Here is a 23,017-nt window from a genome sequence, read left to right as displayed (position 1 = left end):
CAAACAAAAATGCAGAGTGTGTATGTTCTAGCCCATAGACACTGGTCAAACAGAGTTGCTGTCTGGTACTATGACAGAAAACCCTAATACAAGAGGACAAAACTGCAGACCTGGACTAATTCAGGGTACCATCCAATAGTACTGAAGCAGCTCAGTGTACTTCTTGAGCACTTCAGATATTTGACACAGACAACATCTGGAACTGCTGCCTCCCAGGAGCTCCTAGGGCAAAAAAGTGCTCCCAGCTGGCTCTTAAACAAGTTTTTTGGTCATAAATGCATTTTAATCGAAGCTTAATTAAAAGAAGCAATCTTGATTGAGTTTACTTGAGGAAAAGGTTTGTCAGGCCCAGGTTAGAAATAAAGAATAGTACTCTGAATAGATGGGCTATCCAGGTATCCAGACCATTTCACTCTATGTAAATAAGGAGTGGGAAAGCATCTACTATCAAGAAAAAGCAGCAGGGAAAAAAACCCACTCAATTTACACTGCCAGTAACATAACCTGCAGCAGTTGCTGTATATGTGGTTGCACAAAGGCAAGATAATTCCCAAGATCTTAACTTGGATTTAGCAGACAAGAGACCAGCATTTGATTCCCTGCTCACCAAACACTCAAGAAGCCAGCAAACTGAGAGCTGTTTCTGTGAAGCATATTGTCACTGTGAGGCTGCATCTTGCATGGCTGTGCTGGCCAGAGTCCCCACCGAGAGGGCGACTTTGGAGAACTGGCTCCCTGATCTGGCCCAGTCTTCCAACACTGCAGCAACTGGCATGAAAACCCTCCTCCCAGGCTGCTATGGAGAAAACAGATTTATGCTTGTCATGTCCACAAAGAAAGTGTGATGGCTCTGTGCTTAGATGTAGAATATCAAGAATATTAATATCAATAATATATATTAAGCTATTTTAAGAATTATGAAGAATTTCCCAAACAGCTTTTATTGTTCAGGCACTAATCTCAACCCAGAATTTTATAGCAGGTATTACCTGCTATTTTCTTTTTCATTCTCACAACTGCAGGCGATAACTGTCAGCTTAATATTAAATGTTTGCTTTAGAAGTGTCTGATTTTTACTTGAGAGTAATTCCAGCACTTCTTTGTTCTATGCACTAGGACGATGCCAGTGTTTTTATGTGCCTGCTGTGTCAACAAAGACATCTGGGGACCATTATAAGCACCCTCTACAGCAAGCCCCATCCCAAAGTTCAGAACATTTCATAAGCACTAACTAAGCCTTAAGGCATCCACAGTGAGATATTGTGACCTCCCTTTCACAGATGGACACACTGAGGTTGCAACTTGCCAGTAGACAATGTTATTTCTATTTCTGCTTCTGGCTCCAGCTTACAGAGCATCCTGGCCCAGGTCCCTGCACCAAGCACCTCCCTGGTGTGGGCAAAACTTCTCCACACGCTTCCAAAAGCTTGCACCAGGCCTGTTCCTAATTTAACAAAGACACAGGATCGGCACACTGGGAAAGGAGCACAGCTTTGGCAGTTCCCACAATGACTTTTCTGAGAGGCTGGCAACCTTCAGGGTTTCTCCTGGAAGCCTGAAGTTCAGGGCTGCAACTCTTTAAAGAGGAAAGTTTAAATTGCAGCCTGTAGGAAATGCATAGGTATCTATATAGAAATGCAGCAGAATGAACTCTCTTGAATTAGTTTTTAATCTTTTCTTAAAACACTCCTCCCCACTTTTCCCCATGTTAACTAGCCCAGAAACACTGCCAGCACCAAGTTAGAGCTGTTAGACATTTATCAGCAACCATTCTTCCAATAACTAAGTGAAAATCTGTATGGAACCCTGCTGTTAACACAGAGAGGCACTTACCCCATCTCAAAGCTCATTTTATGCTCATGAGCTTATACCCAGATTTTCTTCTCTGCTACAAGCAAGCTGTTTAAAGGGTTTCTAACTTAAAATGGAAAATGGCTTTTTTAAAGCTTAAAAGTCACAACAGAATGCTCCACATGCCCAGCACGTCAAGCAGACACACACAGAGCAAGACAACCATAATGCAGTATCTTCTTAGGCAGCTTCATAACACCTTCCTGCCTCAGAAGAGCCTTCTTTCACTCCCTGCTTTCCTCTCCTGCCTGGCATATCTGTTATAAGCCCCTCAAGCATTATCTCAGCATTGTTGCTTCATCCTGGTGCACCAGGATGCTGCTGGAGATGCTCAAGAGTTTTAGCATCCCTGGAGGTGTGCACAACTAACCTGTAGCTTGCAGCCTTCCTTCTCCCAGGCAGACAGATGTTGAGTTCAGCTGAAGCTATTAGGGAAGACAAACCAGGTTTCCATGGTTATGGGAGCCTGAGCTACTCATCTCAGGCAAAAATGCAATGCACGAACCACTGTTAGGAAGCAGCAGAAACAAGGCCAGACTTCTGGGCAGCTGTGTAGAACAGCTCCTTGATGTTTTACATGCAGGCACTAGCACAAAAAGCCAACCAAACAACTTTCTTGACAGCCCGGAGATCTGCAGGCTCAGACAGCAACAGTGTCATACGTGTTCCACTGCACTTGTGCTGTCACAGTATCTGCAGTACAGATGGGCAGGGCTGTTTCTGGCCCTTGCTCACCTGAGAGAGCCTTACTACCCCCTAAAGGGGATCCATGCTGCAGGATGAGGCATTTATTTATTACCAGAGAGAGTAAACTGTCAATAGATCTGAGCTGCTGGTCTCGCAGGCGAGATGAAGCAGGTGCAGGCTGCTCTCCGGGGCACGAATAAAAAGCTTGCGCACAAAAACCCTGTGAAGGCAAACTCTGCAGGTGTGAATTTGCAAATCTGTCCCATTAAATTAGAAGGTTTTGGCTCAGTGTGCTGCAAAAATACACACAGAAAGCCGCAGACCTCTCCCTCCCCTTCTCTGAGCAAAGCATAACACACTTTCCTTCATGCTGTCCCAAAAGTAAAATGGTTTACGATCAAAAGCCCATGCTGCTTCAAACTGAAACGCTGATGAGACTGAGGATGCTGATACAATGTGGAAGTGACAACTGCAGAGCCACAGCAAATTTCTGAGGCAGTGACTCTCCAGGGCAGGGAACATCACATTCTCAATCCCATTTATGGTGCTAGAATAGCATCACAGCTATGTTAATTCCCAGGCAAGGAAATTATTCTTTCAGAGCGGAATAAAATAGATTTCAGGGTTATTTTGGGAGTTCAGACCAGGGAATCAGTTGATCACCTTTCCCCATCCCCCTGATATTTCTCTCTACAGCTACTGCCTGTCCTGACATCAGAGCAGCCCAGGCTTAGCAACACCTATACCTGATAATCAAACTCCACCAACACCTTGGAAACCTGTGAACCCTGAGCTGCCAAAGCCTGTCTGAGCAGCAGCCACCCAAGACTGAAGCTCATGACCTTCTGCCAGTGCAGGAACCATGTGCTCCACCAGCAATGGGCACTGCCCACACACTCCCAGCTTGTTCCATTCCCCCAGCCCACTGCTCCATTGCATAGCACAGGGGTACCAGAGCTAATGAATGCTAGAACAGAGACACTTATCCAGTATGGAATCAGATTAACATAAGCCAGTTATTTTTTCCACTGTTTTTGACCTTGATCTGCAATTAACAAATCAATTAAAAAATTATTTTCCCTTCTTCTGACAAGAAACAAGCTGTCACCATCAATAATGCTGTATCCTAGTCTCTAAGACTTTCTGGAAGAGCACAAAAGGCTTGGGGAGAAGAAACTCAGAAGCATCCAAGAATGAGGGCATTTTTTTCCTATTTCTGGGCAGATTTGGCTGGTATTGACCACTCAAGTGTGACTTCACCTTCTAAAGAGTCACCTGTGGGACACTAATTTGTTCAACAAATGAGACTCTGTGGGGTGCAAAAACACAAACACACATACAATGCCAAGGCAATGTTTAGATCCCCATTAAAACTTCTCCAAAGTGCCTAGCTGGAAAATAGGCTTTCACAGATCCATATTCTGTAGGACAAACAATGATTTTGTGATTTCTTTGACCACATCATACTGCATATTGTAGCAGACCTAAGCAGTCTCATCATAACCACACAAAAGAATTGCTGGAGCTCAGCACCTGCCCATCAGGGTGTCTTTGGCAAATTGCTTGCTGAGGCAGACATTTGAGACTCCACTTAAAATATATTTGCCTTAGCAAGGGTTATTCCTGAACAATTAGTGCCACTCTCCTCAAGGCTGTACATTACTCATTTAGCTCCTCTGAGGCACCCAAGGAAGATCCAAGATGTACAAATCTTATGGGCAATTCAAACTCAGGCAGGGATCTGATGCTGTTTGCTCTCCAATAAAACTCTGCTGGCCAAAGGCACCTGAGACTGGCTCTTGAGCGGCTCAAGCTTCACAGCATCAAATGCATGGAGGTTTTTAATTTGTCCAGTCTGCCATTAGCTGCAATGACTTGTATGCCATTCAGTCTCATCTGCTTGACCTTCTCACCCTAAATCCCTGCAATAAAATTGCAGCAATTTGTGCACCTTGCAAACATACTTGACCCCTCTTCTCTGCATTCAAACCAAGTGCATTTTAACAGCAGCTCGCTGAGAATGCCTTGGGACACATGGGTGCATCTGCTGTGGTTCCTTCTCCTCTCTTAGGCAGAGATAGGAAAAGCCCCACACAAAAGCACTGCTGCTCTGAGACTGCTGCAGAGTCTCAGCAAAGGGAAATGTGCCTTCTCCTACTCCTTATAGCCTTCAACTCAGCTTGCCTTTGGTCTGTGACTTGCAAAGTCAAACATCCATCCCAAAGACTCTGGCTGTCCCCATACTTTGATAAAGATAGGACTGGGAAGGAAACGTCCTGCACTGGACAGATAAGGATACCAAATGTCTGTGTCCATATCCCAGTGGGCATCCCTGTTACTGTCTGGCAAGCAGGATGGCCTACAAATGAGTGAAGGTTTGGGATGTCACACCTGTTTTCTCAAATAACTATGCAGAGACTGAAAGGAAAGAAACTCTAGATCAGATACTTTCCAATATAATCCTTCTGTGTAATATGCTAGTAAGTATCACTCAAAATAAATCAAACCTAGGTAACTGACAGAGAAAGGAATTTCTTGATGACAAAAACATCCATTAATGGCCCTTTGGTTGAGTTTCAGAAAAGGCTTGGCAAATCTATAAGCAGCTACACATGGTGTTTCCTATCCAGAAACAAGAACAAAGTGCAAAGGCAAACTAATCTGTAAAGCTGGTGCCCAGTGACTTGGAGTGCTGGCACACTTTTCTGTCATTCACACAGGGCCAGATATTAAGTCAGTGTCTACATGGTTAAACAGCTTTCCAGAGGTAGTGCTGGCACGGGGCAAGGCAGCAGTGGAAGCAGGACTCTGCTGTCCCACTGCACATATCACAGAGCTGACACTTGTGACAGCTTTTCTCTCACAGCTCCGTGCAGCAGCCAGGGTTTGTCCCACCAGGACTGCAGATCTGGGAGGAGACAAAGTCTCCCTTTGTGGCCCTACATGCAGCTCTCACACAGCCAAAAGGGAGAACAGCTCCAGAGCCAGGCCAGCATCCCATCCCCACCTGCACACCCCAATCTCTGCTGCAGGGGCTCTGGACCAGGTACTCCCACAAGCAATGGGAGCTGCCACAGAGCAATACACCTCCGGGACAGCTCAGTACACACCACTGCTCCATGAGGCTAGGAAAGGCCCAGAAAAAAAGTGAGATTGCACCAGCAGACAGTTTGGTTTTGCAGCAGCAGGAGCTGCCAGGAGCTCTGGTAGTTCAGTTTGTAGCCCAGAATAAACTTGCCTTTCAGCTGTCCCCACAGAGCAAGGACCACTACCCACACTCAGACTGGAGCACAACCCTTTGCCTTTAAGGCACTATCATGAAGAAAACTTCTAGAGTTTAAATTAATACTCCATGGTTCTGGCAACCTCATGCAGTCGATGCAGAAATGTACTACAGTAACATTCTCATGTCTACCCTGAGCTTCTGATTGGTTTCTAGGTGGAATTTAACAAAACCAGGGTTTTTTTGGCTTATACAAGAAGCAACCTGTCACCCAGGTAAAACCCCTGAAGACAGCAGCACAGATCTACACAAATCTAAGAAATCATTTCTTAAGGCATACACTGCTTTTTGAAGAAAGCACATACTATAAAACAGTTCTTATCTTGAGCCTTTTCAAGTTTTCAGAAGTGTCTTGGTATTTGTTTGCTGCTTTACAATACTATCTGAGCAGAGATTAGACAGCAGCTGATGTTGTGAACACTGTGCATAGATCTTTGAGAAATCCATCTTCCATACAGAGCAATCAACCATGAGACACTGAACCACTGAGAGTGAACAGTTTCAATTTAGAGTAAAAGCAAAATCTAAATCTGCCCAGATGTATCTGTTATTTTCTAAATTAAGTGTAGGCTTTCTAATAAATTACACTTCATAAAAGCTGGGGGACCAGCAAAGCTGTATTATCTCTTCACAAAGTATCCTTATGTGTAGGCTACAGAAATAAATACTATGATTTGATATCTCTTCTTCCATAACAGGCAGGAGTATCACCTACACAGATACTTCTGCATACATCAATTTCTACTAATTTCTTAGCATCCAAGGTCCTACTTACTGAAAGGCACATCTTGATGAATATGTATTCACTTCTCAATCTCTGTTCACACCCATCTCTGGTAAAAACACACCTTTAAATCTGCATTATGTAACCATTTCCCTGTACTCCCTGATTTTCCAGCAGGTAACTTGTTTTTGAAGTTGTAATTCAAAGGGTATCTGAAGGATGGACTAGGCCTTCAAAAGCACAACCTCCCTGCTTGCCACCCTGAGCAAAGGCATTGCTCTGTCCTCACAGCAGCCTGTTCTGAGCTGCTGTCACTCCTTCAGGGAGCCTGATGCTTGGAGGCTGTCAAACCTTTGCAGGTACTGAACTCCAGTTTATAAGGACCACAGTACTCCTGTGGGAATGCTGGCAGGTGGAGGAAGAAAGTGAACACCTTAGAGATCGAGCTTTCTCTGAACTCCACAAATACCTTCTTTTAAGCCTAAAAACTTCATCCTTTAATCTCTATATGTCCACTGAGATATTTACATATGGGTCAATAGCAGAAAACGTCATATTTCCTTAAAACCCCTAAACCCAGGAATCACACGTGCTAAAAGCAAGCGCAGTTACTGTGCTGACTTACTGCTGCTCCATTTCTTTATGCCAAAGGAGGACAATAATATCCTCCTCACTCAGACAGGTCATCTGCATATCAACCAGGGCCACAGATGCTTCCTCAACAAGCCCCTCTAACTTTCTTTATTACCACCATTGAGAGTCATCTTTTGGATTTCTACTCCCACCTCACCCCTTCAATTATGCAACTCTGCATTTTCCAACAATGAGACATTCTCATCAGGGTGACTGCAGTGAAGCATCATACAGGGCCAAATAAAAATGTTCTGCCACGTTCAACTAACCCAAAAATAGTTGAAGAATATTTTTAATAAGTTCAGCAGCCTTTCCCTACTAACACACTGCTTCAAACTTTGGTTCACATCCCCATTCTCTTATTAAGGGAAAGTCCCTGGAGAACTACATCTTTCACATTGCAATAAGAAGCCTCCCTGTCGTTCATTAGAGATCAGAATTTTCTGATGCTCTAGCTCAGAGTATCATGGAGAAGGTGTTTTACTCCTAACTGTGCTAGAATGAGAGTTTTCCTAGCACTTTCAAGGGTGACCTTGAGTAAGTGGCTCTACTCTGTGCCTCATTTTCCTTTGTAATACTGATAAAGCTCTTGGCTTCCTTCTTGTAGCACTAATACAAATGCAAAGAGCTATGCAACAATTTATGTTGTATGTCACAAAGGCTGGCATTTCACCAAGCAGACTGATTTGAGGGGAGGAAAGAATGGAGCCCAGCTGCCAGACTCAGCTCCAGAAGCCATGTGGCATTAGGAAAAATATTGAAACTGATGAGAATGAAGCTTTTGGGTTCATTTGACAAAATATGAAACATCCCATGAACACGTCACCTGAACATCCTTGAGATGCTGATCTAGGTTTAAATACAAGAATCAAAACAAAGCAATTCAACGCTGATGAAATTACTTCAAGTCCCACAAATTCCCCATTCCATCTTTTCTTAGTCTGAACAACTCCAGTTGCATTGTAACATTTTAACTTTTTAGGAAATAGGTATTTCAAAAGTTAATCAAGTCTATACCAGAGCTGAAAGGCTTTGCCTTTGCCAATATTTCTACTTAACTCCCAGGACAGTTGGTAGGTATACAAGGGGAGCTGCACTACCATCATGAGGAGCTGTCACTGCTTCTTCCTGACCCATCTTTGTAACAAAATGGACCATTTTCAGAAAAATATTTTGGGTTCTTTGGGTTCTACCCTGTACTGGTGAAATAGTAACATTATTCAAACAGACAGTATCAGGTAGGGGGCATTACAGTACCTTTGATTAAGCACCAGCAGCATAAGATGCGTAAGAGCCTGAGATGTTGATTTGTGATGTGCCAGTTCTATTGCTGGCACAGGCAGGAGGGCCAGGACAGGTGTGACTGCAAAAGTCAAAGGGAACATGACAAGACAAATACAGGAAAAGCACCCACTGATACAGGTGTTTATTGATTTGGGCCTCTCAATGGCAAATGGACACTCCTGTGCAACTATTAGTGGTGTGCCCCTGTCAGGGTTCGGTGAGATGGACTCACTGACCTCTCTGAACAGTTCCAAATACACCCACCACCCACAGAAACAGCCAACTAGTACCTGAGACACCTCAAAAGTAAAGCAGCACAACTCTCCTTCCCTTTCTTTCATAGGAAAGTGATTAAAAATAGCCATCTGCTAGAAGCACACCCATCCACACAGAGCCCCAAGTATTTACCTCCAGCAAAGAGCCATAAGAAAAAGGAAACAATTACTCAAATAATAATGTTCTTCTAGATCATTTTTCTATGTTACCTTTTCTATTACTGCAAATATTTGTCTTTGAAGGTCTTTTTCTGCATGAAAAATTAGATTTACTGTGAATGGAACCTTTACAGATTATTAAGCCTAATGGACTACACCATTTTAAACTTAAAATATGGTCACTATAATAACTTCATAAAACATGTGTAGACTTTAAAATTAAGAGTGATTATATACACATCCATAACATTTTCATAGCTCTATAAAAACTCTCTGATGTTTAAAAGTATTAAAAAACTCTGTGAGAAAACTCTTTTATCCTGACTGAAGGATTTCAGTCCCACCAGGAAGGGCCTATCAATTGGCTCTTTCCCATAAGAAAAATATTAGCAATATCTTTTACACAGAGGTCTAGAGTACCCTGCAAAGTGGTGCAAGCAAATGAACAAGTCCTTCAGTCCTGCTTAATGGAAACATTACACGTGCAGGACAAAACGTGAAGAGGGCAGTGACGCACACAGGCGTTTGGTCACATGCACTCATAACTTCATTTACCATTCCAGGGAATTGTCGTCGCCGGGCTCGCAGCAAACCAGCCATAAAGCAATTATGGGATTGCAATCTTCTGCCATCCCAATGATTGCAAGAGTGTACAGGAGGTATTGGAGCCGACAGCACAGGAGGAGAAAAAGATGTTATGAAATGCCAGGTGATTAGCAATTGTAACAGAAATGGGACAACTATGTAGACTGCTACTTCTGTCCCTCCATCTGGGTTTCTGTAAGGGTGTCCTTCTGTGAGAGCCCAGATCAGCTTAGAGAACACAGCAAACTTACAGGAACACTTCTTAACCCCATATTTGCCTAGTGCCTCTGCATCATTACTAGGGACGAGAGGCACAGCAGGGACATTACCACCCTTATGAGACCCACATCAAACAACTGCCTAAACATACAGGCCTGACAACAGCTAAGAAAAAAACCCCACAGAATACAAGATGTCACAATAGTGATCACCTGGAAGGGAAAAAAACAGAACAGAGGTTTCCTTGTGTCCTTGTCTATCCTGCCAAACACATCAGATGCACTCTGATCCTTCCACAATCTTCAACCGTGATTTAGGTGGCTGCAGCACTAAGGCAATGCCTCCGGGCCCAGCACTATGATCTTACCCACTGTTACTAGACACAGCTGCTCTGTTTGTTGCTGAAGTGGTGAAAATCTATTGGGATTCATCCAAAAAATAGCTAGTAAACTTCAACTTTGCTAGTCGTGCTGGCAGATGCATGGGATGCATCTCTCCAGTTTAAACTCATCTGAGATGAGTTTAGATGTTCAGAGGACAGTTGTGAGCTATGAACTTCAGAAAAAGTTACAGAGGGAAGCTAACATCACCCCACTAGGCTGGGGGTGAACATGTACTTTGGTAGTATAAGGGCTCAACACCTTTTGGATGAACAGGAGAAAACAAAACATCAGTGCCCTGGTTTCAGGGCTGCATTACCTACCAATCTTCGTTCCACTGAGCAGTACAGAAGATGTAAAAGCAATTTCAACACTTGAAATTCAGAGGTAGGATTTAACCCAGGACTCCTGCTGCTCTGTACTGTCATCTTCCTTATCACCAAGGTGATTCTGCCAAAGCTCCCTGAGCTCTCTGGCCAACAACATAACATCAAGAGCTGGATCCAACCACTTCCAAATTGAAAATTCTACCCAGGCAAGGTCTCAGATGAGCACTGATCTGACACTAAAGCCACACTGGATTCCTAACACTACTCCTACCTAAGGTAATGAGAACTTCAGCCCCAGAGCACACATCAACATGTACTGTCCAGACAGCCTCACACTGAAGTCCAGAGCCAAAGTCAGAGTCCCCATGCACAGTAATTCCATTAACCTGAGAATTCTGTAGCCATTCTTTCTGTAAGGAGTACAGACATAAGGGGCTAAACCCAGGAGATTAAGAAACTGGTGTCTTGAACTTGGCACAGCTGTGTAAAACTCTGGCTCTCCATCCCCACACTTTTTTGCCAGCATGGGTTGAGCTGAGAGCCAAGGGCTCCTCTCTTCCAGAGGAGCAGGAGCTGATTTATTGCCTCATGTAGCTGTAATTAGCCCCTCCAGGAACAGAACTGACAGCCCAATATGTCTTTCAGCAAAAAAGGATCCAATATCAGACCCATCCAGGTTTGTCTTATATCAAGAAAGTTCACTGTCCATGCTGTGATATTTCTGGATTGCTCTGGGGTCATAATTAGAGACAAGCTGATTGTATTTTCACCCCAAGGAGGTACATGAGCTTTTCAATTCATTATACTCAGGGCATTCAGCAGCCACTGGCTGATAGCCACCTTGGTCACTATTTCTGGGACCAAGAAGCACCACTATAATTATATGGAGTTCATAGCCATAAGAGCCACTGGGGCTATTCCGGGACATGGGGTGAAAGCCACGGAGTTCATAAACCAAGAGAGCACAGTGTGGTTTCAATGGTGCTTTTTTGGTAAAGCTGCAAGATAATATATCCAGCTGAGGTCACATCTTCATGGAATTAAACAGTTTCACATGGCCTTGCATGACATTTGAGCCAATAACCAATGGCAAAGAATGGGCAGAACAACTGCAGCTGCTATCTTCTGCACAGAAATATGTGATATAGTCAATTTTAACACTTTCAGTTTAGTGATCAGTTCTTTTGAATTGTCCTGGGAAATCCTAGGGAAAAAGTTTTAAAGCTTTCAATAATTCATTACTGTTTGTTAATATTATTAATAGCAATGACATAACAGTAATTAATATTTTCTCCTGAAGGAAATAATTTCAAAACAACTTCAAACTAAGATGTTATTTAGAACTGAAATTCGGTATTTTTTAAGAGAATAGACAGGTTTTTCTGATGCTGTATCTCTCCTTTCTGTGTCTCTTTTACAAAGGAATTTGAAATGGAAACCTGGAAGCAACCATTTTTCCCAACAACTTAAGCTCTATACTTCAACAGATAGAAGATATGTAAAACTGATTAGGGAAATAGTACAAAAACTAAAAACAATGATAAAGCTTTATGGTCCATATGTACCTCCACCTGGAAAGGCCTTAAAAGCATCCCATGAAATCCCTAATCCTTCAGAAATCTCTAAGAGTTGGCTGTTGTGATACCTCCTTCCAAAAACAGCACACAAAATTGTTTAGCTTACAAACATGAGTTTACTGTCAGTTCTGCTGTTTATTCTGCCACAGGTATTGACAAACTCCTCTGACTCTACGGCAAGATCCATCAGGAAGTGCAGAGTCCAGGAAGCCCTCGACATGCCTGGATGGTAAGGGAAATATTTGGTCCAATCCAGTTCAGCACAGCAAGTTCAGAAAATTGGATTTTCTGCAAAATAGATCTGATTTTTAGGCATCTCCATTGCAAACAGAAGGGAGAAGAGGTGGATGCTCACCTTCAATGTTCCTGACTGACAGACAGCAGCCCAAAATGCCCAGCCTTAAGCTTTGCTAGAACACTGACTCCCCCTAAGGCTGACATCCCAGACACTAAGGAGAGGGACTGTCCATATAGGCAGGGAAGTCTCAGAAGATAAAGTCCTCACACATGTGAGGAGACAGGATGGAGACCCAAAGAACAAGCACATCTGCTGAGTGCCATGGGCAGGCTCCAAGCCAAAGCCCAACTTACAGAACTGATGTGAAGGTACCAGGGAGGGACTGAAGTGGGAGATATCCACATACATGGTCCTAATTCTCTCTAAGCCAATTCCCCACCACAGCTGCTTCCAAGATCAGCTGGGGCCGCAGCCAGGACATGCTCTGTTTGGTTTGGATTACCAAATCACCATGCAGCTTCTGGGTAATAAAGCTGACTTCAGGAATACAAGAGCAGCAAGGCAGCTGCACACCAGCCCTACCTTTGAGATTACTGAGCATATATTCATGCTTGACATGAGCATAAATGCATTTCAGTGGTGGTGATGCCAGCTTTAACAGCGCTGAGATTCAGCAAGACTCTTCTGGATTCACTGCTCCTGAAAACCTTTAAATAAAAAAGAACCTGCCTGTGTTTTCATATATACAGCAGTATGTCTGTAACAGGCCATCCATCCAAAAATTCCCACTCTTTGGCTGACTCGCACAGCGCAGAGCACTGCTTGCACTAGAAGATCCCCTTGAATGCAAAGCTCAGCATCAGCCTCAATGCCCTGGTCTCAGTTTCACAGACAGCAGAGCACGAGGCTAAATTCTGCACTCAAATCTGCTGTCATCAACCTTAGGGTGGAGCCACAGAAGGGACAATTTAACCAAAACCAGTATTTTCTTACTATAAATAATTAAGATTTTAAACACACTCTGTTCTTTGTCTCTGTATACTGCCCATGGCTGTATGCTTTAGTATGTCAGGCTTGTCCTCACTATTTCTGGGAACCTTCTAATCAAAGGAGGTGGGAAATTCATCCCAAGTGCCTTTATTTTCCCTTTTTTAAATAAACAAAAAACCCCACGAAGTCTTGCTGTTCCTGGATGTTGATATTTTTTGAGAGGGGAATGCACTAAAAGCACCATTTAGGTCTGAGAGCTTGGAAAGCATGTTACTGAGAGATGAATCACACAAATAAAACTGACAGGTAAATCTAGGTATCTGGCACTATGTTTAGTAGCAATGGAAGAGACATGTCTCAGCACAGAGCCACTTGTTTTAAGTATAACTCATAGTCACTTTTAAGATGGGGTGAATAATCTGACTTTTGAAGATACAATATAGCAATTTTAATAGCAGCTACTAACACAAGTGCCTCAAGGCTATAGAATTTGTACCAATAAAGTAAATTGCCTTCTAAGTGGCAGGAAGAAAGTAAAAGGTAAATAAGCCATAAATGTTTGTTATTTTAGCATCCCCTTGAACCAATACCAAATTACTTCTTTAAACCTTTACTACTTCTTCAATAGTTAATATTCAAGGTCTAAAGGCAGTTAAATAGGTCTTACACCATATAATCAGTATTATTTCCTTTGTTTTCAGTTCAGTAAGGCATTCAAGACCTGGCCTTTGCCTACTGACCAAATGAGGCATTTACCTACACCAGTGCAAATCAAGAACAGCTCCACGTACTTCATTTAAAATCTTGACTGGAAGAGGAGACTCAAGACAGTAATTTTTAAACTTCTCTGCCGATTCCCCCAGCACTTCTCATATTGCAACAAAATGGTTATAATTTGCAGTATGATATTTCTCCACTGGGGCACACTGATAGGAATAAAAAGTTTAAAAATTAACAGATGACTTTGTCAATGCAATTATTTGATAATTATGGCACCGGTTAAAGGGCAGTCTCAGAATACCAGGAGCACTGGTCAATACTAAAAGACAATATGAATTCAAGGCCAGAAAATATCTCAAAAGCTCAGATTCAGCCTTCAAAGAGATCAAATAAACTGGAAATATTATAAAAAGCAGGTCTTGCTGAAGAAGCTTATTCTACTGTCAACCCAGTTATGCTGCAATGGCTTGTTAGTATCAAATTAGGAAATCCAAGTCTCCCTTCATGTATAATTAACTTTTTTCCCCTCCATTTACTAGAAGGTGCTGGATTCTACATTTTTCCTCATTTTGTTGGCATTACTGCTGCTCCCCTGTCAGTTACAGTATGGTAGAGCCACTAGCATGTGTAAGACTGAACTGAGGGCTATTCTAAAGAGGCAGGGAAATGGACATTTCTCCATCACAGCAAGCATAGTGTGTGCAAAGATTCTCAAGCAGAGAATGAATTCATACTGTATGTCTTCTCCTTGAAAAAATTCAGAAAACTAAACTGAATCTCAAAATAATATCTATGGTGGAACAATAATTCTGGATGCATGTAATATTTTGGTGTTTGTTTCTTATCTAAATAAAGCCACTGCTGCAAAATATTCTTAAAATTTTCATACTCACCAAAATGCCCCCCAAAATATATATTCAGGGCTACGCATCAATAAAGGATGAAGCTCTGAGGACTGTCCTTCAAAGAAGAACTTTATTCCATCCTGCTCAATTTCATACAGGTTTGATCTTTCAAACTGCACAGACACCTGTAATTCCACTCCACCCCAAACAAATCACAGCCAAACCACCACAATCATCTCTGGATCCTGCTCTTCAATGCCCCAAGTAATGATAAACTGTTAGAAATGAGAAGGAAGCAGAAACCTGTGTGCCAATGAGAGGAGGAAGAGGCAAAGTCCAGAATCTGGAACCAGAGAGTTCAAGCTCCTCAGTAGGCTCATGTCAGAGACCAACATCAACTGGAGGATCCCTCAGGGTCTCTAGTTCCACATTTGCTTGCGTAGTGACTATCACAACACTTAAGCACACCCATCCTACCAATAAACTTGTCTGCCTGGACCTGGAGAGAAAAATAAACAATGATAGCGCTTTGTATTGGAGTAAGCACTGCATACAACTCCCAGTGACCAGATGGGCCTCAGTCTTCCTCAAGAGGCCTTCTTGCTTGTTGGCCTCTTTAGGAAATAGCATTAAATGCTAGGAAAGTTTTTGCATTAATAACACATGCTCAGTGACTGAGGAGGAAGAAAACTTTCCCTCATTATACCAATAAGACATTCAGCACTTCTGGAGGATTTATGAAGAAAATCCAAGTAGCTCAATTCAGCAAATTAACCTTACCTACTGAAGGCTGATGGCAGATAAAGCCAGCCTTAAGCCAGCCTCCAGTGGGGGGGGATGAAACACAGAAGGAAGAAGCACAGCTCAAGGGAAAAAAAAAAGACAGTTTTCCAAATTAGAAATGCTGTTCCATGCTTCCCTGATTTCTTGCTTTGCACATGCTATTAAAAATAGCAAGCAGAAACGCCTTACTTCTCCAAGTGCACATCCTGATGCACACACAGCCTCCCTCGGCCACGCGGCACGCCGCAGGATTGCTCCGGCGCTCGACGGAGCAGCCATCATCTCCAGCCACAAGATCTCTACTGAAACATGACGACACCATAAATGGTTTAATTCAATCTGAAGAAAAAAGCCGTAGCTTTCAATGTGCATCCCCACGTAAGTATCAAGTCATAAGGTTCATCCAAACCCGAGACCTGGGAGAAGAAACTCAATGAATTAGCCTGATAATATGTAGTCTTATTGACTATAAAGAACACCTTGAAAAAGCAGGGATAGAGGAGTTATATTAAAAGGAAACATCCTTGTATCGCTGACAGGAAAACAGTCAACTTTTTCTTCAATCATTTTAAGCATAACAGCATTACTAAAGTCTTTATACTTTGAGTGAAAGCATTAATTACTATACCCATCAGGAATATTTTTCATTGTCAAATTGCCTTTTACCATGCTAATAAACACCATGATCTGCATGTAAAAATTAATAATGTTACCTCATTTATAGGTCAAAACACAGAGACTAAAATAGTTTCTGCAATTCTCCCTAAATAACTAGCTCTTGCACATCAAGTTTTATGGCACATTAGAAATGAGTGCAATTCAGACAAGATTTGAATAGCTGAGAAGATAGAGAGGGAAAGATAAGAGCAAATAAGAAAAATCTTGTGGTAAAGCTGAGCCTTAAAAAAAAAAAAGCTTACCAAAAAAATTACTTCTAAAAATTTCTGGACCATGTGTGACCTAGGGATGAAACAGCTATATGCAGGTGATTACTCAAAGTATCCACAGATTATGCCTCCAGCCACTCTGTGTATAAGTGGTACATCAGAACAACTGAATGCATTAAAAAAACCACTTTCAATTACTCTCACATTTCATTCAGTCTAAATGCAACATCCATGGCAACTTTTGGAATAGGGTCAAAGGATTTGGGAATTTTCATAAGAGCCTGATGACCAAGTCCTGCATCAATTTTTATAAGATTTAAGACCATTACTGGGGTCCTCTTCCCACCTTTGTTTAGTAACACAGTTGGTTTGTTGGTATGGAGGACTGTGAGCACAGCCACTTACTTTTCCCCCTTAATTACCGGTTTGAGCACGTTAGAAGCCTATTAGAGCACAGGTACTTTCTGGGGGACCATATCTACTTCCCTCAGCATCAGATACCCTTCTCATTCAGAAGTTGCAGATGCCCACCCACACTATCTCAGCAGCTACCAAATGATGGTTAATAAAGGTACTGGACTGCTACCTGCTCTTCTAGGTGGCAGCAAATAGCCAAGGTTGGCTCATTTGGCAAGAACCACACAGCAACCCAAGCTCTTACCTTTGAGCCATCCCAGAACAGTCATATTTGCGTTGAGTTTAATGTGATTTCTAAAGCAACAGGAACAGACATTTCTCTCCCTTTCTGAAATGCATTAAAGAAAAGCAAGACTGCAGAGCTAGCTCAGTGCCTGACATTCCCCTCCTCTTTTAGTGGAGACTGAGTCTGAAGCACAGCACCAAAGTAATCTTTCACAGCACCCCACTCCAGCCTCAGGGATAAGGTGCTAAGGTCAGGCAGTCAAAGTGTTCCCCTGCTATACAGAAAGCTGGTAACTACATTGAAATGCACAACTGTATGGGAAAGATAGCAAAAAAAAAACCCACAACAAAATAAACACATCAGACCATTTATTTACCTCCCCAAACATGCTTCTCCCCTGCAAACTTCAAGCAGCCAGTTTGAGAACTGCTGGCCTCAGTAACATGCCTTGGATCTCACACAGCACATCTCTGTGAAAGGCTGAGAACATGGAGCTGCCTCCTCTGTGAAAATGCACTGCTCAAAGAAGCCTTTGAGTATTCCCCGATGAAGAAAACCATTTTGGAACAAAAGTAACCATGCCACTGTTTTGTTTTCAGTACAAACAAGCACCTAAGATGGCTTGTGTGACCCAAACTTTCCCAAAGCAATCTGCACTACTCCAACACACGTGTGACAGTACGTGCTGCAGACTCACTCTAACAAACACAGGACGTGTCAGGAAGGTGTATTATGGTGTACAGTTTGACGTGAGCATCTCAGACAGCTTCAGGACATGAACTACTTCTTGGATCTTTAAGATCTTTCCTTTGATTGTTGAAGAAGCCAAAGAGGTGGGAACAGTGCACAGTAACCTCGAGAACTGCATGTTCTCACTTGCCACCCTCTCACCTTGTCCACAAAGTCTGTCTTCAATCCTAACATTCACCGGCTCTTGTTGGGTTATGATCACAAGTTCTTCAAGGTGAAGATTCTGTCCTTTACAAGCATAGCATGCAGGCAGCTGCACAAAGGAAGCAGGTCCACAATGCTGGGGCTGGCCAAGGAGGCTTTGGAGCACCTCTGGTGGGACAAGACACTCTGCCCATTCCTGTTTGCCAGTCCCAGGAAGTGGAACTCCGTGCCCTGAGTAAAAGGGATCTTACTGATTAAGGCTTTCCACTTAAGGGCTTGAACATCCCATGTCTATGAACAGCAGCACTGTGGCTTTTCTACAAAGTAAAAATCCTGCTCCCAGCTTTGTGACTGGGAAGAGAACATGACTCAGGTAGCACTACTGTGGCAGCATCTGCCTAGGACAGTCACACTGCAGAGATATCCTCTGCAGACACCTCCTCAGAGCCCTGCTGCTTTGGGACCCTGAGCAGAAGAGAGCTGTAAGGCCAGGTTGCCTGGTTTCTCCTACACAGCCTTCTGAGCATGAGGATCCTGCAGGAAGACCTACTGCATGGAGACTGTCTCTTCAACAGGGCAGACCATGGCTCAGGGGACTGCCAAGAGCATCTCCATATCTCAGCTAACATGCCTTAGCTTTGCCGTCCCCACAGACCAGCTGACAAGAAAAGTCCTGCTGTATTTCCCAGCTAACAGCATGCATCCTCTGCTGAAAGCAGCCTGTCCTACACCCAGGCAGTGACACCACCCCAGAGCTACCAGCACCCAGCACTGACCTCCAGGGATAGCGGAGAGCACCAAAAACTGGCTGGGCCCTGAGGAAGGTTCAGTCAGGCAGCCTGCCCCCATACAACATTGACACACCAAGACCCCAGTCCCCACCTCCAGCAAGATAAAAGTAGTAATCTGTCTTTTCTAGCAATGAGGGAGAAAGTGATTTCCGTGGTTTTCAGGAGTACAGAAAAGGATATCACACCTTCAGAGGAAGGGAGTTCTCCCTGCAGCAGGGCTAGCCTGCAGTCCCTCTCTACTCCATCCAGAAGCCCGGGGATCCATTCCACACTGTGCAGCTTAACTCTTGTTCAGCTGATTTCTTTTCCAGCCTCTGAGTCTGAACATCACTGCATGATGTTCCTTCCTCTGCTAAGCATCTTTCTAACTGTGACTGAAGAATCTGGCAAATGACCAAGTATTCTTTAACCTCCACATTAACTATTGTTAGCTTTGGCAAAGCCCAGCTCCCGGGATGCCTGGTGTGGTATCGCTTACTGCTGCAGCCTACAGGAACTGCTGTAGTGGTGAGATTCAGAGAACAGGGATCAGGTAGCATATGCAAAACAGAGCTCTCACCCACAGTGCCCTCCATCCCCTCACTGCCTAATGAGCTTTGGGAACAGCTACAACTTTTAAGCTCCTTACTTCTGCAAAAGGTTTGGAGACAGTGAATGTGCAGAACAGAGTTAAGTCAGAGAAGCTGTAAGTTAGATGAGGCCAAATGCTACTTTTAGATCACCAAGATGGGTTGGTAACATTGCAGCTCCACAGTGTGTTATTTATCTTTTAGGCATGCTGAGGAGATAGAGATGTTTGGCTCGAGCCAGCTTTGTCTGCTGGAAGATGGCACAGGCTGCACCACCTCCTCAACCCTCAACAGAACCATCTTGGCTACAGCTACAGCCCTAACAGTAAAGTCCTTAGTCCCACATCCCACTGCACAAAAACTAGGATATGTCTTTCTCCCCTCATTCTCATGAATAAGTCCAACCGGTGAAATCAGTTATGGCTGCTCTGAGCAGTGCCAGAGATGGTTCTTTAGCTCATTTTTTACAGCAGACTGCAGGCTTTGCAAAGCACCAGCTCCAGCCATATTCAGACAACCAAGTTCTACTGATGGCAAATCTTATGCAGAAATGTCCACAGCATTCATCAGGGATAGCTGAATTCAGGGACCAGACGGCAGGTTTTCTTAAACAGACTTCATGTTGCTTAATATAGCACACACTCTTCCCCAGTATCTGCACAACACTGAGTTGGAGATGTTCTGAGATTTGCACTGAGGAAGACTAAGGGGTGGGAGAAAGGCTGCAGGAGGAAGCATTTAAAAAGCAAGAGATGACTTTGGAGAAACATCATCTGCAAGCAACAATCTCCTAACAGAGGACTCCCAAAGCAGAGGCCTGGTTAGTAATGAAAACAAAATATAAACCAGTGCCTAGTCTGGAAATGCAGTTGCAAATCCATCCAGGATTAGTCTCAAAAGCTGAAGATGTGAAGAGTTTAGTCTGGCTCACAGCTTTCCTCTGGGGAGATGTCCTGCATTGTGCCTGACCGTACACCCACACGAAACTGCTCCATGAGACCCGTGCACCACAGGCCTTCTCACGCCACTCCAACACTATCCAAGTTACAAAAATTACTTCAGTGCCGACAAAACTGGATCTCTGCTGTGAGAAGACTTCCTTTGCCTTCTCATTTCTTCATTGAGATGCCAAAGTTCCTTGTGTATTTCCTTTAAGGTCATCCCTGCTTTGGACCTGTCCCATTTTGGTACCTTGATTTTTGCTGGGTTTGCTCTCCACAGCCCTTTTTTTTTACATAGATAGAGGAAACACAGAGAGTATTTGTCCCCTTCCTCTACCCCATGAAGGAAAATCTCTAGTAACAGCAAACTGCTCAGAATTTTCTTGTATAAAAACAAGTAGCAACTCTTGGGCTTGCCTCATTCCTACCATCCCTTCCACCAAAGTCAAGCACCTGGAAACATGGACTGCTGTGGAGCCCATCTTGCAACTAATAAACACAAGTAGCAGCAGCCCCAAAATCTGCCTCATCAGACACTCACTGCCAATTCAGGCAGCAGCTACAGCTTAACAGTCACTGTTTGCAAAGGATATGAGCTGGGCAACCCGCCTTCTGGAGGTGCTTTTACCACCAGCTACCTGGACCCTTGTTTTATTGCAGATGTTCCCTTCCTGCTCCCTGCAAAACTCCTCCAGCTACACGAGCTCCATCTGAAGTTCCATGGAGAGACCTTTTGCCTGCCCGTGTAGTGCACAAGGCACGCAGTGTGTTATACTAAAGTCACAGTCCATTTGTTTTGCATCAAGACAAGTACCAGCAGGACATTCAAAAGGCAAAGGTGGCCCATCTCAGCTTAACTGTGAAAACAGCATGGATAGTAAAAAATTATCTTTAAGGCTAACATGACTGCTGTGAGCTTTTTAATTTAAATCGAGTCTTCGCAGATACGCTTTCCTAAGAGGTACTTACCTGTCCCCAAGACCTGGTATATCTATTGATCACTGCCCACAAGAAACTGCACTTTATAGGACATACTGCCTCCTTATGATTGAAATAGCTTCCTTCCTTAATCAGCATATAATCAGGTATTCCCACACAGGAGAACTATAGCCCTGATTGACAAGATAGTTACAAAAATAAACCTGGGGTTTAAATATAGCTTGCTCGTCTCCCTGGAAGGTATGTAGTATTGTGTTATACAAGTCTACCATAATTTTCCTTGAATTAATATAATCCATATTGCCCCACTGCCTTGGTCGCTATCAATTAAACTGCTCACAGATTTGTGCTGTACAGGAGAGCTGGCAGCTACGTTGGGTGGGAATGGCAACTCGCCTTCCCTCTGCATGGACTCACCATCAGTATTTCATTGGCAATTAACGCGTACGGGTTTTGAGTTCACGTACCAGTTGAATGTGTGATTTCCAATGCAATTGTAGAGGTGCATAGGTAAATAAGCGTGCAGGATCACACAGCTATGTATGGAAACAAGATGCATACGCTTAACCTGAAGGGATATACGTGGATGAGATATGTCTGTATGCAAACACACAAGCTATCCAGGCAAGATTTAATTATCTCCTCTTTCTAGGGTGGACAGTTCAATAGCACAATACTCATTGCATTTCTTCCAATCTATCGGGATGTTCTGATGTATTAAATATGCGATGTAACGAGGGCAGAGCTCTATAGCCCTGATTTCGTTACAGAAAAAAAGAAAAATTAGATTTATTTTTTTTAAAACCCATTCTAATCATAAAATGCTTTACATCTGTTAAAAAACTCCCCGTTGCTGACCGGCTAAAAAAACACGGGACAGACCTCGTATTTATTATGCAAATCCTTAGCATTAAGAAAACAAATCACCAACTAACATCTGTCTCGCCCTAAAGGAAAATAAATTAAAAAAACCAGCCACCCTTCCCCTCGCTCCCTGCGCAGCGGGCCGAGCACCCCGCGGGATCGGCAGGGACGCGCCTCCCGCCCGCTCCCCGCCGGTGCTGCAATGTCCCCAGCACAGCGGCAGCCTCGGCCGCCCGGCCCCGCACCAGCCCGGCCACTGCGGTCCTTTCGCCGCCGCCCCCCCGCGCCCGACCCACCTTTCCCTTCCATCGCGGAGCCTTGCGAGCGCCGGCAAGTTGCGGGAAGACGCGCACCCTCCTCAGCCGAGAGCCCGGCGGGCAGAGCCGGCCGCCGCTGCCTCGCTCCGCGGTGGGGACGGCGCTGTCACAGCCCCGGAGCTGCAAGCAAGCAAGCGGCGGGGGGGACGGCGTGAGCGGCCGGGCCCCCCGCAGCCCCCGCGGCGCGGGGCGCGGAGCGGGGCGGGGGGAGCGCGTTACCTGGCGCCGGCGGGAGCTGTCCCTGGCCGAGCGGTGCTGCGGGGGCGAGTGGCTCCGCGGCCCCGCGCTCCGGCACCGCCCGCATGCGCGCCCCGCCCGCGCCCCGCCCCCGCACCGCGGCAGCGCCGGGCCCGGCTGCGGGATCCGCGCAGCGAGCGCCGCGCACGGACCGCGGGCACGGACGGCGCCGGCGGGAGCCCCCCGAGCCGGGCCGGGACTCCGCAGCCGTGCGCCGCACGGCCGGTCCCGCAGGTGCCCCGCAGAGCCCCCGAGCACAGTTCCCACGCCGGGCGGGTCGGGGAGATCGCTCCGCTCGCCCCCAGCCTCCCCGGATCCTGCGCGCCAGGCTGAGCCCGCGCACCTGCAGACTCGGAGAGGAGCTCTCAGGAGA

The 23,017-nt window shown here is 44.5% G+C and overlaps 1 protein-coding gene across 1 annotated transcript in view; it reads right to left on the bottom strand.

Moving 5' to 3' along the window:
• FGF12 (fibroblast growth factor 12) overlaps window positions 1-22,718 on the bottom strand; it is a 222,727-nt gene extending 200,009 nt beyond the window's left edge. The window contains exons 1-2 of the mRNA XM_058843906.1: window positions 22,627-22,718; window positions 22,387-22,527 (exon numbers count right to left, since the gene is read on the bottom strand). Of these exons, the coding sequence (XP_058699889.1) occupies window positions 22,387-22,399 (13 nt within the window). The 5' untranslated portion in view covers window positions 22,400-22,527; window positions 22,627-22,718. The remainder of the gene's footprint in view (window positions 1-22,386; window positions 22,528-22,626) is intronic.
• Between the last annotated feature and the right edge of the window lie 299 nt (window positions 22,719-23,017).

This window comes from Poecile atricapillus, chromosome 8 (assembly GCF_030490865.1).
Source record: "Poecile atricapillus isolate bPoeAtr1 chromosome 8, bPoeAtr1.hap1, whole genome shotgun sequence".
In the NCBI taxonomy this organism is placed as follows: domain Eukaryota; kingdom Metazoa; phylum Chordata; class Aves; order Passeriformes; family Paridae; genus Poecile; species Poecile atricapillus.
Note: the sequence above shows the minus strand (reverse complement) of the source record. Positions and strands in the feature narration are given on the sequence as shown.